General features: G+C 43.4%; 1 protein-coding gene across 1 annotated transcript in view; it reads left to right on the top strand.

The window, feature by feature from the left end:
• CD36 (CD36 molecule (CD36 blood group)) overlaps positions 1-19,359 on the top strand; it is a 111,163-nt gene that overhangs the window by 18,748 nt on the left and 73,056 nt on the right. Inside the window, exons 3-4 of the mRNA XM_063930465.1 lie at positions 12,574-12,718; positions 15,575-15,754. Of these exons, the coding sequence (XP_063786535.1) occupies positions 12,574-12,718; positions 15,575-15,754 (325 nt within the window). The remainder of the gene's footprint in view (positions 1-12,573; positions 12,719-15,574; positions 15,755-19,359) is intronic.

Here is a 19,359-nt window from a genome sequence, read left to right as displayed (position 1 = left end):
TTCCCAGGTGCATCTATTTCCAGTTCTGTATGCTTCCTTATAATACTTAGCCTATGATTAAAAAAAAGTCCTCCGACCTACCCACATTCATTCATCTAAGCACATTGAGGTATAAGTGGCAGAATCATGCAGATTTTCATGGGCCACACTGTTCTGTACATGCACATCACAAATTCAGGCAAGATACACCACGCCAACTAGTGTGTGCACAAGGCTTTATTGCAGTGGCAGCACAATGCATCACAGGGCCCATCAGCAGAATTTGTGTAAGGACCTGTTGATGTCACTCCCGTCTGTTGAGTACCCATGTCTGCTCTCAATAGAGCAGAATAGGGGCCAATTTTGAGTTTGGGCAATCCAGAGCATAAAACTAGTGCACATGTGCTGTGCCAGTGCTTGTTTAGAAGAAGTCTCCAAGTGGAGGCCTTAAGAAGGAGCGAGGGGGGCGGCGCACTCTCTTCTGGGCCCTGTAGCCACACAACCCCTGCCATACAAGACATATGTTGAAGCATTTGCCTATATGGGAGATAAGTTAATCAATTCTCTGACACTGGAACTTCAACATAACCTTCACTGAATCCGGGATTAAGCTTGAAAAAGGCCACAGAAATGTTCAAAATGCATTACTGCTCCTTACTTGACTACGTGACTACGTGACCTATTTGCCATGGTGATTTGATTCCAGTGATAGTGGAGCTGAATGAAAGGGACATGCTGTATACTACAGAACTGAAGGTAGCCCACCTCCTGAACAAATTACTTCTTTGAGAAAGAGCTGAGTGCCAGGAAATGCGTTGGAGACTTAGGAGTGAACCAGAAAGACTGCCGGCATTCGCTACCCGCAACTGCCCACTATCCACTGCCCACACATCACCATCCTTGGTCAATCGCAGCCAGATGCACTTGGATTACCAGATTGCCAGGGCAATGAGAGACAAGGTGGGGCCAGCAATTGTCTCACCTCCATAATACCGGGAAGAACAGGATTTATGTACCCTAGTGGTGTTGGCTAACAGTTAACATCTGCTGAGTCCAGGACTCTGAGCAATATCCGCCATTCACTCCATCATTTATTCCTCAAAAGGTTAAAATGAATTAACAACTTTATTTTCATGTGCCAGTGTCAAATATCATTAGCACTCATTTTTTCTTATTATACTGATGATTCCCATTGTGCAATTTCACACTAGCACGAAAACACCTGTATTTAACTCCTATATTTAACTGTCCTGCTGTTGCCTGGCTCATCTTCGTCTGCATCCACTCTTCAACAAGTCCTAGACTCATTCCCTTTCTCCTTCAGAACCCAATTCGTATGTGAAGTGATAAAGTAGAAGGTGATAATGCACCAGCCAGTCAGCTCCTAACTGTCATTTTTCAAATCCAGCTTGTAACATGGCAGTTGAGAGCATATTGGCTGGTGTGTTATCACCTTCCACTTTACCAGGCTTAATAAATCTGCCCCTCTATCCTCTTCTATTTAAATTTCTGTTCTCATCTTCCTTCACACGCCCACCCACTTAACTTCACAAATGAATGCTGCCTCTCCTCCCACCGGATTACTCTTTCCACTCCCGCTTCCAGAATTTTGTCCATGCTGATCCCTACTACTTAAATTCTCTCACTTTCCTTGTCAGACTCTCCAACTCTCTACACAACTTCAAATCTCCTCCTCACTGCCAACATCTACATCAAATCTTTTCGTTCGGTGGACCCGCTGTTTATAAACCTTGTCCATGTCCTGCAATGTTTTTTACTGTAATACCCCTTTCAGGACATAGAGCAAAAACCTGGGTTTTTGCCCGTGAATTTACATCGACCCGGCCTTTTGCTATGTGTGAACAGAAACAGCATGGCCCACGCCCCTGCTCTATACCAGGGTTTTTCCCGGGTGCGACCTGGGTTGCCTGTAGTGTGAATGCATCCAACTCAGGATTTTAGACCTAGGTTGTAAGAAAAGTGTCTGATTGGCTGTTTTGGATAATGGCAATAACACAACCCAACCAAATTTAGAGTATTACACAGCAGATTATACAAATTATGTATGTTTACACTTCAGGCAGTTCACAAATGATAAGTGTAGATCTGAAACTGAGGAATGGTAAGATTGACTGATAGCTGGGTGTGGGAAGGGGAATGTGAGTGGGAGCACCTTAGTTACAAAAAATAAAAAATTATTACCAAGTAAATAGCACAGCTTTAAAGCAAAATATATCTAAATAAATAAAATAAAACCCCACGTTTTATATTAAAAAATATCAAAGGCTTAATAATATACATGAAAGGATCGCTTTTAAATACACACAAAATTCCAGGGCCGACCCGGGTTCAGTGTGAACCCATGCGACCTGGAAATTTCCGGGGTTTTTGGTGTAGTGTGAATGGGGGTCTCAGACTGAGACCCCGGGAAATTCCCGGGTTGATACACCCAGGTCGTTCCTGTGTTTTTCCTGAGTCTTAGGTCTGAAAGTGGTATAAATCAATTTTTTTTCTTGTTTTGTTCATACTGTACAGGGTGATTCAAAAGTCGCAGTACACCTTTTGTTTCAAAAACAGATAACTGAAGATGGCTTTGACAAAAGAGGAGAGAAATGAGGTAATTTTGATGTCAAACATTGTCTGCTGCGTTGCGAGCTCTTCACGAAGAATGCCAAAACCAATGTTGAGGTTGTCTTGTCAGTAGCACTTTTTGGACGACCACTCCATGGCTTGTCACTGTTGTCAGTCACAGCCCCAGTTTCTCAGAATTTGGAAATTAGGCGCCTGACAGTGTTATGTGAAATTGGTGGTCTTTCTGGGTGCCGGTTGTTAAAATCTGCAGCTATGACATGGAAACTTCATTTTCCAGACATCAAAATGACCTCAATTCTCTTCTCTTTTGTCAAAGCCATCTTCAGTTACCTGCAACAAAAAAGTGTTGTAACTTTTGAACCTTAACTGCTATTTGAAATCTGTTTGCAGCAATAAACTTTTCAGCAAATTTTGATGTTGTTTGACATGTTGCAAGACTCCCTTTCCATTTGAAAAAACTGACTTAGATTCAAGATGGCCGATTTCAAGATGGCACCCATGTTCGGTACATACCCTAAACGATAGCCCACCTCACCCCTACCTTACTGGAGTATTCAGTTTTCCCATTTCCTTTTGAAACAAAAGGGTGTACTGCAACTTTTGAATAATCCTGTACTTTGTAAAGAACTGCAGACCCCTTTGTGGCACCATATAAATAAAGGATAATAATAATAATAATAATAATAATAATAATAATAATAATAATAATAATAATAATAATATTTTAGTCATTGTGCATGTATTAGAGCACCAGGAAAGAGTGACCCATTACATTTTTGTATAATTGTTTTATGTGGGTGTTGACATCTGGGATTATCCATTCTAGGGGATGTCAGGTGTGCTGACTTTGTCAATTTTGTGTATCACATTTTCAAACTTGCTCACTAATGATGTCATTGATTTTGATTGCACCACTGCCTTGCAACATCCTTAGGACTATTTCACACACTATGGTGTTGACCGGACAGGACAGCAAAAAGCCATCAGTTTTTTTCCTGTGTGTGTTTTTTAATTAAGTATTGTTGCTATTGGGGGCTTTCAGACTGCATGGTCACTGCACGGCTGCCAGTTTGCAGTCAGATTTATCCACTGAAATGTCCGGCTGCCGGGCTGTGGCCGTGCCGTCCCTGAAGGCAGTGTAGTATATGTGTGAATAGGAGCTTTCACACACAACAGATTTTTCTTCTGCAGCTGCTGCTGCACATGCGCACAGCAGTAAGCATGGCTGAAACTAATGACTTTTGTCCGTCTTTTTGCCGCCCGGACAAAACCTGAGTGTGTGAAATAGCCCTAAGGGTGAACTTACTAGCACAGGTTTCAGACTCTCCTGTAAGTCTGTACAGGATGGTAACACTAACAGGATAATATTGATTCCGCATGATGGCCTTATTATTATTGTTTATTTAAGTATTGCCTCTATAGATTACACAGCACTGTACAGAGAATACCCAATCATTCACATCATTATGCTATGTTCCACCACTGATCTGATCATTAATTGTGAAAATGAATATCAATGTTTTTTCATATAATTTGTCAAAATAGGTAATATTTACTGTGGCATCAGTATAGGAACTGCAAGAAACAGAAGACTTAAAAATAGCAGAAACAGTTTTAATCAATACTGTGAGTTGAGTTGATCATCTGAAAGCTGCTTTTCCTAATGCAGTGATAATGACTTTAAGAATTTTGGGAATGTTCATTCTTGAAGTTATAAAGAACCAAATTGATAGGAGAAGGTTAGACAATGTGACAGAGGGAAAACAGATATCCTTTACATAGTGATATTAATATAATAATATACTGTATCGGACTGCAGCATAACTACATTGTGTAAAAACAGTGAATATTTAATATACTGTACTATGATTTGTGAAAAATAACAGTTATTTACGAAGTGCAGAATATGTGGACACACAATGCATTTATTTTTGCTGAAATGCTCCTATATGACTGGAGAGTGCAGAACAGAAATGCTCGCACACCTACTTGGGAAGCAAATACTGTATAAAGCTATAGACAAACGTGCTCACCACTACATGCAGAGCAGGAATGTCAGAATGGCTGTTGTTCTAAAACAGATTTGCAGAATAAAATGTTTTGGCGTTATGTAATTATGCTCTATTAAATGGTAGACCAGGCCCTCTGTAATAATGATATATAAATATATTGCAACTGAATCTGATTTAGAATTACAGTATGAGCAAACGCAGCCTTTGGTTGCATAAGAGGCACCTTGTATAAAGATAGGCTACTGGTGGAAAATATAATAATAATAATAATAATAATAATAATAATTTTATTTATATAGCGCTCTTTCTCCAATAGGACCCAAGGAGCTTAACAGATACATAGCATAATATAGTACAGAAAATAATGAAGTACATTTTCATAAAATACAGAAGCATGAAGATACTAAAAGGGACATTATGGAAATGCTTGATTAAACAGGAAAGTCTTGAGTCTACTTTTGAAGGATTCTATAGTTAGGGCCTCTCGCACTGTGCGGGGAAGTGAGTTCCATAGAGTCGGAGCCACATGACTAAAAGCTCGACCCCCAGATGAATTACGGTAGATTCTAGGTACTGCTAAAAGTCCTTCATCTACAGATCGCAAAAATCGAGTGGGGCAGTATGGGGTCAGAAGCTGTTTCAGGTACCTTGGGCCTTGGTCATGTAATGCTTTGAAACTCAGTAAGCCAATCTTGAAGATGATTCGCCATCGTACAGGCAGCCAGTGAAGGGAGTAGAGGATGGGTGTTATGTGGCTAGAACGGGGCTGGTTGGTTAATAGCCTGGCAGCTGTGTTTTGCACCAGCTGTAAGCGCTGCAATTCTTTTGCTGGTAGACCAAGGTAGAGGGCATTACAGTAGTCTAAACGAGATGATACAAATGCATGTATGACTTTTGGCATATCATCTGAGGGAATTAAGTGCTTGATTCTGGCTATGTTCCTCAGGTGAAAGAATGAGGATTTGATTGTGGCTGATATCTGATGTTTAAGTGTCAAGCCACCATCCAGGACAATGCCAAGATTCCGCACACGATCACTGGTCTGTAATTCTGAATCCCCGAGTGTAAGTCCAGTTAGTTGGCTATGCTGCAGTCTTGTCCTTTGATGTTGCGGTCGTATCATAAGGACCTCTGTTTTATCCGGGTTCAGTCGCAGCCAACTGGCGCTCATCCACTCCAGTAGTTCAGCTAGACAGCCATTTAGGGTTGCTATTGGGTTATCAGTGCCCGGAGCAAAGGACAAGTACAGTTGTGTATCATCTGCATAGCAGTGGTAGACCAGGCCATGGCGCCTGATTATTTCGCCCAATGGGAGCATGTATACTGCAAAAAGCATGGGGGATAGTATAGAACCTTGTGGGACACCACATGGCAATGGCACTGGTGGTGATGAGTATAATCCAGATGATACTCTCTGTGACCTGCCTGTGAGAAATGATTTGAACCAGCTTAGGACTGTGCCATCCAGACCACAGAAATGTATCAGTTGCTCAATCAGAAGCCCATGGTCCACGGTATCAAATGCTGCCGAGAGATCCAGAAGGATTAATATTGAACAGTCACCTCTGTCTTTTGCCATCAGAAGATCATTTAACACACACACCAGGGCTGTTTCAGTGCTATGTCTCCTCCTGAATCCTGATTGAAATGGATCATAAATATCATGGGTTGTCAGGCGGGTTTCCAGTTGATTTGCAACGACTTTCTCAATAACCTTTCCTAGGAAAGGAAGGTTTGATACCGGTCTGTAGTTGGTCATGCAGTCGGGATCTAAATTGGGTTTTTTAAGAAGCGGTCTAACAATTGCTTCCTTTAGGGGTCCAGGAAAAATGCCTGTCTGCAAAGAGTATTGAACAATTTTTGTAAAGACAGGACCAATTATATCCATACAACCTATTAGAAGCTTGGTTGAGGCTGGGTCCAGATCACAGGTGGTGGGACGCAAAATCCGAGCAACTTCAGCAGTGTCCTTTACATCCACTGGATCAAAGCTGGTCCATGAAGGCAGGTAGCTTATATTGGCAGGCTTTGTAGTTTGGCACTCCTTTGAGGGCACTGTGGAGATTCCAAACCCGGATGGTGGATATTTTATCTGCAAAGAAGTTTGCAAACTCGTTGCATCTTGCCTGGGAGAGGGTCTCATCAGTCTGCAGGCATGCTGGCTTGCAAAGCATCTCCACTGTGCGGAAAAGTTGAGCTGGCCTATTGTTTGCTGCTGTGATCTCGTTTGACGGGAACTGTACTTTCTTACGAGTGATTGTCGATTGATATTCTACGTTATGCTTTATTAGTTTTATTTTGTCATCCACTAGGTTAGTCTTCCTCCATCGTCTTTCCAGTCTACGCCCCCTTTTCTTGAGCTCACTAACACTGTTGTCGAACCATGGAGCTTGACGTTGTGGTTTACGAGGTCTTAAACGCACAGGGGCGATAATATCAATTGCAGCCATAACATCCCTATTATAATAACGGACTAGGTAACAGGGATCTTCACAGGCACCCAGTATAGCAGAGAGATCCAGATTTGCTGCAAGAGCCTGGGGAGTCATACCCCTCCTTGGACGATACCTGGTCAACTCCACGGGCAGAGATCTTAATTGAGGGGTTGCAACTGAGAACCAGAGGGAGTAGTGGTCTGACCAGATGACTGGGTTTATTTTTAGGTCAGTGACTTCTAATCCAATCTGAAAGACAAGGTCCAGAGTGTGACCACTTTTATGTGTGGCAGAGGGAATGACCTGTGTGAAGCCCAGACCATTCATTGTGCACAGGAGGTCTTGGCCAAGGCGTGAGAACTCATCATCCACCCATGCATTGAAATCCCCGAGGATGAGCCATCTTTGATGTTCCAGAACCAGGCCAGCGACAGTGTCTGCAATTTCTTGCAGAAATATCTTTCCATCTCCAGGTGGCCGGTAAATGAGAAGTACTCTGAAACCTAATCCTGTCGAACTCCGGGCAGCAATGCACTCAAATGAGCGAGTAGTTTCAATAGGGTGGACCCTAAGTTTAAGTTCTTTTTTGAAGCAGATAGCCACCCCGCCACCCCTGCGGTCCAGTCTTGGGTTTTGGATGACAGAGTAGTTTGTTGGTACTGCAGCCTCCAGTATAGGTGCTGCATTTTCATCTAGCCAGGTCTCTGTAATACAGGCTAGATCTGCAGATTCAATAAGGTCAGCAATTGTTGCAGTCTTGTTTCTTATAGATCTGGCATTACAAAGGACTGACCTGATTGGGCATACCAGGGGGCCTTCAGTTTTCTTTATGTTAGGTGCAGGAGCTCTGGGTATGGGGGTCACAAAGTGAGAGTTGACAGTTCTGTCCTTCCAAACACAGGGCCGTCTTTTGGGTATCACTTCTATTTGATTGTTCTTTGAGTATGGGGGTGAGCAGGTGGGCAAAGGACTTAGATGGTTACCGGGGGAAATACATTTCCGGCCTGCTCGCTTCCCACGAATGCGCCAGTGTTTTCTTTTTAAAATGCCAAGGGATTGGAGAATAGAAGCCTGTGATGGTGTGATAGGAACTGCAGAACGTGGTGGGCAAAGTGAAAGAATGAAGCTGGAGCAATACGTATACATTTGGTCATCAATGACAGATTACTATAAATTTGAGCTGCATATGATGATGAGAGAGGGAGAGAAAGCAGTGTTTTTTTTTTCTTTCCTTTTTGTGTTTTGTTTTCCCTTAATTCGGTATGTGATTCAAAATGATAATGGGATTATGAACAAAATTATTGCTATAACCTATTGTGTATATTTGAAGCAAGTAATAAATAAAATAACTTCTGATTTAGTCAATTATCCTAGGATAGGCAGCCTTTTGGAAAGGTGTTAGAAGCCAATTCCTACTGTGTAGGTGTGAAAAGTCTCAGTGTGAGAGGCCTTTGAAGTAGATTTTTTTTTTTTTGTGGGGGTAGTGATAACGTGTCCTGGAAATGGATCCTGATTTTAAACAGTGAGCCTTCAGCAATTCAGAGCCTGAATATACTGATATTAGTAGATTAATGCAATAAATCAGCTATTTGTTGCTCAGAGAACAGAGGTGGATGATGTCTAAGTGAGGGGCTGGTTGTAGCCAAAGATAGGTTGTAATCCACAGTACCTTATCTGGGTAATGTCCAATGCAGAGTACAGCAGCTGCTAAACTGAAGGATTTCTCAGTGGAGATATGCAGAGGATTCAGTCCAGGATTCAATCCAGTGTGTATCTCAGTGCAGGAATGCAATCCGTTGGTTTTGATGAAATGTCCGCGTAGAGTAGTACAAGTTCAAGGTAAGTCCTTGGATATTTATGATGATTCATAGGTCAGTTGTGGTGAATTTAAGCTGTTTTATGGAGATGATCAGGAGCATACAAAAGGTGAGGCAGCCATCTTGGGCGCCATTACAGTGAATCTAAAAAAATATTAAATGCACAACCTTTAAGGTGGCCATTCCGAGTTGATCGCTAGCTGCATTCGTTCGCTGTGCAGCGATGAGGCAAAAAAAGGCACTTCTGCGCATGCGTATGCGGCACAATGCGCATGCGCGTCGTACTATTACAACGAACTATGTTATTTCACAAAAGGGTCTAGCAAAGCTTTTCAGTCGCACTGCTGGCCGCAGAGTGATTGACATGAAGTGGGCGTTTCTGGGTGTCAACTGACTGTTTTCAGGGAGTGTTCGAAAAAATGCCGGTGTGCCAGGAAAAACGCAGGCGTGGCAGGAAAAATGCAGGCGTGGCTGGGCGAATGCAGGGCGTGTTTGTGACGTCAAAACAGGAACTGAACAGTCTGAAGTCATCGCGAGCGCTGAGTAGGTTTTGAGCTACTCTAAAACTGCACAAAAAAACTTTGCCGCCGCTCTGCAATCCTTTCGTTCGCACTTCTGCTAAGCTAAAATACACTCCCAGTGGGAGGCGGCATAGCGTTTGCACAGCTGCTAAAAACTGCTAGCGAGCGAACAACTCGGAATGACCACCTAAGATGGGAGTGACCCACCTCCATATACAGTGTGAATATAAAGCGGGCCAGTATGAGTATGCAGCAGAATCAGGGACGTGCAGTCAGGGGAGGCAGGGGAGGCAGTGCCTCCCCTGTCATTCCTGATTAAAATAATACAAAGAAGATACTTATGACACATAATCTGTGTCATAAGAATCTTCTTTATATTATGTGAATGTTTTTAGATGTTAAATGGGTGTTTAAATGCACTTGTGCGGCACCGAGAACGGTGCCTCCCACTGTGCATTCTAATCGGGCAGTGGTAGGGGCTGGGCAGTGGGCGGGGCCAGGGTCGGACTGGCCCACAGGGGAACAGGGGAAACCACCGGTAGGCCCCACTGCCTGTGTGCCCTCCTCCTCCTCTAGGGATCAGGTTCCAGACTCTATCCTAGAGCACTTGAATTATGCATTATACTTATGTTACATTATACTTCACAAGAATATGGTTTATTATATATTTACCAAGGCGTACAGGACATGTACTCTGTAATGGGTAGCCATACCTCTGTGGTGGGTGGCCACGCCCTAGTGGAGCCTGGCCACACCCTTAACCATGGGCCCCTACAACAGCATTCCCCCGGTGGGCCCTTTATGTCCCAGTCCGACACTGGGCGGGGCCAAGGAAAGTAGCCGAAAAGACCATTGAAAAATGTCATGGAGCGGCACCTGTGTAAGTGCCGCAGCGCCCCTGTCCCTGTGATTGGGCATTAGATAGAGCACTGACAGTGACTGCATCCGGCTGTCACTGTCAGTGCTGGACGAGGGAAGAAGGAGCGGCAGCGTCTTGTAGGTAGAGATCGAGATCTCTCTCCTCCCTCCCTGCCTCCTGGCGAGCTGTCATGCTGCTGCTTGTCAGAACTGAGCAGTGAGCAGGCAGAAGGGAGAGGGAGCCGGGCGGCAGTATGCTTTGTAGTGACTGTGTCCCCCACAGCAGTGATGTCCTCTTTGTCAGCCACGGCATGCAGGGGAGTCCTGGAAACTCCTGTGCTCTCATACCAACAGGCAGAAAAGTTCCTCTCCCTGCATGCACGGACTTCTGCTATCAGGGATAGCAGAAACGGAAAGTAAAATGCTTTCCCTGTACTGGAGTTTCTCCCTCCCCCTATACAGGCTGAAGCACGGGAGTTCTCCTGTGTTCAGGGCTCAGGGCTTGGTGATTTAACTCTATGAAACCAATGTTATACAAAGCAATTGCAAATGTGTATATTCTCAATGTGTATTTTACCAGAGCTATATAACAAACGAAATGGCTGCACTCAGAGACTGCTGAGTGTAAAGAAATTCTACTTTATTCTGCAGAGTGTAAAGAAATGCTACTTTATTAATAAAGCAGCATTTCTTCACACTAAGTAGTCTCGGAGTGCCGCCATTTCGTTTGTTATATCGGATTCATTCCTCAGATGGCAACTGAGCATTATCACGTGGATTTCAAAGGGCAAGTGCAGGGACCTCATCTGTCTATATATATATATATATATAATATAATATAATATATATATATATATATATATATATATATATATAAAATTAGGGCTGCTCCCTGAAATTTCCCGAGCTGGTTTTCCATCCCAATCCGCCCCTGGCTGTATTATTCATATAAATGTCTCTGTCTATAAAATATATATACGTTCTAAAACTACATAGCATATATCTGGAAACCCCCTCTTAGAAATCCTGCAGTGGCCCCTGCTCTGTCAGTGCACCACTGTGCTCCCCCGTCCTCTCTATCCGTATGTCTCACGGTGTCTCCGCTGCCGACACAGTCAGTACACACCGACCCCTATGCTCCCCGTCTTACTTTACCCGTGTATCTAGCTATCTATTCTGTCTGCCATACTGCGTAAAAAGGGGACACTGTCTGCCGTACTGTGTAAAAAGGGGGACGCTGGCTGCCGTACTGTGTATAAAGGGGGACGCTGGCTGCCGTACTGTGTAAAAAGGGGACGCGGTCTGCTGTAATGTGTAAAAAGGGGCCGCTGTCTGCCATAATGTGTAAAAAGGGGGACTGGCTGCCGTAATGTGTAAAAAGGGGGCCTGTCTGCCGTAATGTGTAAAAGGGGCTCTACCTGGTGTAGTGGTGCTACTGTGCAGCGTAATTTATATAATGGAGACTACTGTGCACCGTTATATGAATTGGTATTATTTTGTAGCCACACCCCTTCCCCATGAAGCCATGCCCCTATATTTTTTGTGCGCGCCAACGGCGCGCACTGTCCCTCTTTTACATAAGGTGGAGGGCGCCACTGCCATTTCTTGCACACAGCGCTAAAATGTCTAGTTACAGCACTGCCCCGTGTTCCCACTTCCTCTGTGTGTGTGTGTGTCCTAATGTCCCCACAGCCAGCTGGGTCAGGTCAGATGGTGTCTGCCGGCACTGTCAGCAGTGGATTACAGAGTTGTTTGCTACTTGTCTATAGGTCCCCAGTGTCCCCGCACCCTACCTGGATCCTCTCGTTACACTGCATCATCGCCGGGTGTCCAGGTGAGCGCTGGTCAGGGGTCCAGGTGAGCAGGAAGTGCCATGGAGAGGAGGATCATGGATCCATGAAAGGACTCTCTGGCAGCGGGGATCAGTACAGTCACTGGGAGTCCCGCGGGCTGAGAGGGATTGCTGTAAATGCAGTACGCTGCTGCTTGGCAGCGTGAGATAGGCAGGTCTGCAGGCATCGTGACCCCTGCTGAGTCTGCCCACCTGACAGGGACCTTGCGGGGAAATAGCGGGGAGGGATCTGAAAAGATCCCTCACCTGCACAAGCTGCCGCATCAGCGAACATTATGACTGCAGTGCCTCACCAGCTACTGACCTCACCGCACGCCACTGAGCAGAATACAGTATGTAAGAGTCTGCATTATTTGCCTTGAAAGCAAAATAGGTTTGTTTTTGCACGCCCCTCCAGTGCAACATGGTTTACTGGGATGCTAAGTCTGCACCTGAGAAAACTTTTACCTTTTCTTATGTACATAGAAAAATTGTCACTGTCTTTTTTATTTAATTTTTTCTTCACAGAGTCCGACACCTACCTAAATCTAATGTGACACAGAACAATAATAACACTGTGACTTTTTATCAACCTAATAATGCCATCTTTCAGCCAAAAAGATCTATTGGATCTGAAGATGATGTGTATACAGTTCTAAATATTGCCGTCGCTGTAAGTATTCTGTTTATTTTAAGGTCAGCAAACTGCGAATGCGAATCTTCTGTAAGCATTACCTCAAGTAACTAAAAAAATAAAGTTAATAATTAGCTAATACATTTTTTTTATGGTTTTCATTGATAATTTTTTTTATTACAATAAATGTGGGTTATTATTTTAGATGCTGTCATTTGCTTAAAATACATAAGCAAAATGTGCTGTATGTTTATTTATAACAATAAGCTAAAAATAAAAATATGTACTGTAAATTCATTTGTAAGAGTTATTTATGTCATCTACTGTATAATGCACAACCTTGTAAATGCAGTCTAAACTTTCACAAGAGTGCTGTAAACCTAAATCTATATTATATAACAGTGCTACAGTTTTATATACATCAATTCTTGTGATCACACAATATGGAAAATAATAATTCCATCATTAAATGCATATAACAAATTGGATATATTTACCAAAGGTCGATTTTCATCAATTTTAATAGATGAAAATCGATCTACTGTAAAACGATGTTTACCAGCAGACAATGTTTTCTTTTCATGTTTAATTGTTAGTAAATGTGGGGCAGATTTATTAAGCTCGGTGAAGTAATAAATTGGAAGGTGATAAAGGACGAGCCAGTCAGCTCCTAACTGTCATTTTTCAAACCCAGCCTGTGACATGATATCTAGGATCTGATTGGCTGGTCCTTTATCACCTTCCACTTTATCACTTCACAGAGCTTAATAAATCTGCCCCACAACACAACTTTTATTTAGATTGATTTGAAATTGATGCAGATCACCCTTTAGTAATTATACCCCCTGATGTGACAGAAGGGCCCCACGTAACCACTGCTACCCATATTGCTACATCACCTTTTCTAAAGTAATTATTTTGGGAATATTGATGGACAGTAGGGCTATGTCCAACGTAGGGTGTTAGGCGTATTTGCACAATCTGAGATTTGCTGCACTTCCATAAATTCATTTTGGTTTGTGTATCATAAATGACTTGTAATTAATGTATGAAACTGCAAAAGTTGACTTTAAAATTGAAGTTGTTGGTATTTAGCTAATACTCCCTAGTAATCCCAAGTATATGTATACCACATCTGTGTAGTCTAGTAAAGACAGTTATGATACCAACATGGTTAAAATGTCAACATCTAACATCCGGAAAATGTTGACATGGACAAAATGTTGATATATTTTACATGTCAACATTGTGGAAATGTTGACATTAGGGTTATGCATTGTTGGCATTATGACATGCTGAACATTGACCAGGTGAATGTTGATATAATGGGGTTCATTTACTAAAGCTTCTGAAAGTGAATAGAGGTGATGTTGCCCATAGCAACCAATCACATTCTCTCTATCATTTCTTTATTGCATCCTAGGACATGATAGAGACAATCTGATTGGTTGCTATCGGCAACATCACATCTTTTCACTTTTAGAAGCTTTAGTAAATTTAGAAGTATATTTATATTCATATGTAGATGTTAATGTTGATCTAGTTTTACAGTACTTTGTACACTGTGGATAAGTGTGATGATGCTTATGATGCTTAATCCATTCATTCCCATCTCAGGGCTGCAATCGCCTCTGCCTGATTGACAGAGCCGTTGGTGGGGTTAAGACAACGCAGGCGTGTCCCGACCATTGGTGGGGCGAACTGTGGCGACTGCATGACATCACACGCAGCCTCTGCGACCCAGGACGTGGCAGATAGCCACCTGCCAATGCAGCTAGGTTGCGCAGGCAGGAAGCTACTCAGCAGGTGCAAAAGCATTGCCGCAGAGCAATGCTTTTGCACCCTTGCGGAGGGGCTAGTGCCTGACATGCGGGGCGGACTAGCCCTGTGCTGGGAGTTCCCCCGCATGTCAGAGAAGCTGATCGTAGATGTGCTAAATTTAGCACATCTACGATCAGATCTGAATCACCCCCAATGGCAGTTAGGAGCTGATTGGCTGGTACTTTATCTCTGTACAAGGCTTAGGGCCTGATTCAGGTTGGATCACAATATACGATCCAACTGCAAAAACTACGACAAGGAAGCGGGCACATGCGTAGGGCCCATCCTGCGCAGATGCCCACATTTTCTGTGCGCAGCCACAGCGATCACAAAATGGCAGCGGTACTCCTGTGGGCGCAATTTCAGTGTAGTCAGTGGGGGGAGGCGGCTGTTAGTATGCTGGACAGTCTTGCTCTGCGATGGGCGGCCCCCAGCATGCGATCTAAAGGATTGCAAATTCTGCTACTTAGCTGACTTTGCAATCCTTCCTGAATCAGGTCCTTAGTACATAGACCCCACTGTCCACTGGGGCAGGGACTGATGTGAATGGGCAAATATTCTCTGTAAAGTGCTGCGGAATATGGTGTGTTGTTTCTTGGTCAAGTGAACAAAGCACTGTACAGTATATTGGTCAGATGGGGCAACATAAAAGTGATCACTGTAGACTGAATATTAAAGTGGTTATTATAGTATGGTGGGTATGGTGCAGAGAGGGCACAACAACATTTATCATGTGCCAGTTAGTATTTGGCCGTGGAAGTGATGGCTTTAATTATATTTTTCTGTGAGAGCCAGATTTTAGTCAAGACAGACTTAGCCACATTAATAATACTTCTGTACAAACTAAACCACATATTAAAGCAAAAATATTTTGATAAGTTAATGTCCTAACATTTACATTACACAATCACACGCACAAAAGGATTTAAAAAGTGGGTTTTGAGAAAAGAAAAGACCATACATAGGAATTGATCTTACGTGAATCTTTGACTTTTTTTTGTGCAGTAAACAATAAATATTGATCTTATTTATCATTATTATACTATTGTGTTCTAATATCATTTATGTGTTTAGGCTGCACCTGCTATGTTTCCAACTCTACAAGGATTATTAAATAGTTTTATAAAGAACTCTAATTCATCATTGTTCCAACGTAGAAGTGTTAAAGAACTGCTGTGGGGCTACAGTGATCCGTTTCTAATGGCAATACCAAATTTTATTATCTCAGACAAAACAACGGGAGTGTTCTATCCGGTATGTATAAGACTAAATGCAGTTATTTAAAGTATCTATAATTACTGTGAATCTTAATAAAGGCAAAACAGTGCAAATATTTTTAATAAGTTTAGTTAATTTCATATATCTGCATCTTCAGCATAGTTTAACTAAGGGTGCCAGTGTGATGATATAATGTAAACTAACAGGCCAGCCGCTAGAGTAAGTTATAATAAGAAGTAGTATAAAAAGTGTTTGTTAAAACTATATAGACTACTTAATACTGATACCCCTAAAGTAATTGGGTGGTCTTCAGGTTGCCGACTGTTGGGATCCCGGCGCACAGTATACCGGCGCCGGGATCCCAACAGCCGGCATACCGACAGTTTATCTCCCTCGTGGGGTCCACAACCCCCCTGGAGGGAGAATAAATAGCGTTGCCACCGTGCCCGCAGCGTGGCGAGCGCAGTGAGCCCGCAAGGGGCTCATTTGCGCTCGCCACGCTGTCGGTATGTCGGCGGTCGGGCTTCCGGCGCCGGTATGCTGGTCGCCGGGAGCCCGCCCGCCGGCATACCATACTACACCCAAGTAATTTCCATGCATACTCTTGAAAGATGGCTTATACACTGTACATAGTTTTCTAACATGCAGGGGTGCAGAGAGGTGGGGTGCTTTTCAGTGCTGAAAGTAGGGTGATAGAGGGTGGTACAGAGTACCATTACGAAATAGGGTGCATGGTCTCTGTCCGCAATAAGCATGCAACCCCTGGCAATGAGCAAGAAACCCCTGACAATGAACATGTAACACCTGGCAATGAGCAAGAAATCCTGGCAACAGACATGTAGGGCGGTAAGTCCTACTAGAGGCATTATGTGTGTAAGCGGCACTGCAGGGGGGCATTATGTATGTAAGCAGCACTGCAGGGAGCATTATGCATGTAAGCAGCACTGCAGGGAGCATTATGCATGTAAGCAGCACTGCAGGGAGCATTATGCATGTAAGCGGCACCACAAGGGGCATTATGCGTGTAAGTGGTACTAAAATGCCACGGAGAGGGACGCAAAATGTATACTGACGCCACTGCATGTATAGCATTACCCAGAAGTGCCAGGAATGCTGGCGCTGCCAGGAGAAGATACAGAAAGCTGCATCTTTTGCCATGAAACCCCTGGCAGCAAGTAAATAGAAGCCTTACTGTGGGGCATCATTTATAAGGGGTATTTTTGTGTGTGGGACACAAAATGGTGTCAGTGGCATAACTGTGTGTGGCATAATATGTAATAGGCATTACAGTGTGTGGTATAATATTTAATAGGCATTACGGTGTGTGGTATAATATTTAATAGGCATTACGGTGTGTGGCATAATATGTAATAGGCGTTACGGTGTGTGGCATAATGTGTAATGCGCATTAGGGTGTCTGGAATAATGTGTAATGGGTATTACGGTGTGTGCCATAATGTGCAATAATCATTACGGTGTGTGGCATAATGTGTCATAAGCATTACGGTGTGTGGCATAATATGTCATAAGCATTACTGTGTGTTGCATAATGTGTAATGGGCATTACGGTGTGTGGCATAATGTGGCCATACCCCCATAGTACTGCAGCCACTCCCTTCGTTTCTTGTGACCACGCCTCCTCACAACACATGGCCACGCCCATTTTTTACTGTCAGTACCACTAAGAAAAAAATTTCCACTTGCACCACTTGAGCTTTTACTAATGACTCAATCCTGGGCTTCTATGTGGGGAATGGTGGTGGCCCAGGCCAGGCATGAAGGAAAAGCAACACCCCTCCTGGTGATTTGTTTGAGTTGATTTTTTTACCTGACTGTGTTCCAATTTTATATACCTGTGTCCCAGTTTTATACTATTGCTTTGGTGTGTTGTACAAATTGAATTTGTGTGTTGTACAAATTTGTTTGATTATGACAATAAATCGGATCGGATGTGGACAGCCATGCCTCTGTTATCCACGTCCCTCTCTAGCCTCGGGGCTTTCAAGATATCTACTAACAGAACTGAGGGGGTTTAACTTATACCCCTTTCACACTGCCAAAAATAACCCGGGTTGTAGCACGTAAACGTGCAGTTACCCGAGTTTTTGTGCAGTGTGAAATGAGCCAGGGGAAATATCCCAGGTCGAGCAACCCGGCATTTCAACCCTTTTTTAAAGCAGGATTAAACATGGATCAGATCCGGTTGCTGTGCAGTGTGAAAGCGTTACCGGTTCACACTTTAGGAGCAGGCGGCGCTTGGAGATCATCAGATTATCAAGCGCCGCCTCCGCATGTGACGTTGTGACATCATCGACATGGAAATATGCCGTGTCTGTGCCGCCATTCTTAAAGGGGTCTCAAGCGGGTCGCACCCAGGAAGAACCCATGTAGAAGTCCCTGGTGTGACCCGCTATTGGTGATGTGAAAGTAGCTTTAATGATACAGTACCTTTGTCACAATGCTGCTTGCCTCTACTTTCATAAAACAAAGAGAAGGTGGAGCCATCAATTTCTTACACTGATGCTTACTGTACAGAGGCGCAGATATATTGTTAAAGACAATGGGGGAGGTTTCTGCTACAGTAGTTACAGTAGCGTGGTGGGAATACAGTTTACCTGTAAGCTACGTTACAGTACACAAACACACACTGTACATTTCTGGGGGGGGTTTGTTTTTGTTTTTTTGTATATGTTATCAATGTAATGAAATGCTTGATGACATTGGTTGTGTATACCAGAGTGGAAGAAACTGTTACTACTGCTGTGCTCATTGTAAGCAATTTCTGCAATTATTTAAGGAATGAGTAGTGATGTGCACCGGCCATTTTTCGGGTATTGTGTTTTGGTTTTGGATTCGGTTCCGCGGCCGTGTTTTGGATTCGGACGCGTTTTGGCAAAACCTCCCTGAAAATTTTTTGTCGGATTCGGGTGTGTTTTGGATTCAGTGTTTTTTTACAAAAACCCATAAAAAAACAGCTTAAATCATAGAATTTGGGGGTCATTTTGATCCCATAGTATTATTAACCTCAATAACCATAATTTCCACTCATTTCCAGTCTATTCTGAACACCTCACACCTCACAATATTATTTTTAGTCCTAAAATTTGCACCGAGGTCGTTGGATGACTAAGCTAAGCGACCCAAGTGGTCGACACAAACACCTGGCCCATCTAGGAGTGGCACTGCAGTGTCAGACAGGATGGCACTTAAAAAAATAGTCCCCAAACAGCACATGATGCAAAGAAAAAAAGAGGTGCACCAAGGCCGCTGGATGGCTAAGCTAAGCGACCCAAGTGGCCGACACAAACACCTGGCCCATCTAGGAGTGGCACTGCAGTGTCAGACAGGATGGCACTTCAAAAAATAGTCCCCAAACAGCACATGATGCAAAGAAAAAAAGAGGTGCACCAAGGTCGCTGGATGGCTAAGCTAAGCGACCCAAGTGGCCGACACAAACACCTGGCCCATCTAGGAGTGGCACTGCAGTGTCAGACAGGATGGCACTGCAAAAAATAGACCCCAAACAGCACATGATGCAAAGAAAATTGAAAGAAAAAAGAGGTGCAAGATGGAATTGTCCTTCCTTGCCCCCCCCCCACCCTTATGTTGTAAAAACAGGACATGCACACTTTAACAAACCC

This window comes from Pseudophryne corroboree, chromosome 6, assembly GCF_028390025.1.
Source record: "Pseudophryne corroboree isolate aPseCor3 chromosome 6, aPseCor3.hap2, whole genome shotgun sequence".
NCBI lineage: Eukaryota > Metazoa > Chordata > Amphibia > Anura > Myobatrachidae > Pseudophryne > Pseudophryne corroboree.
This window is presented reverse-complemented; position numbering and strand designations above follow the sequence as displayed.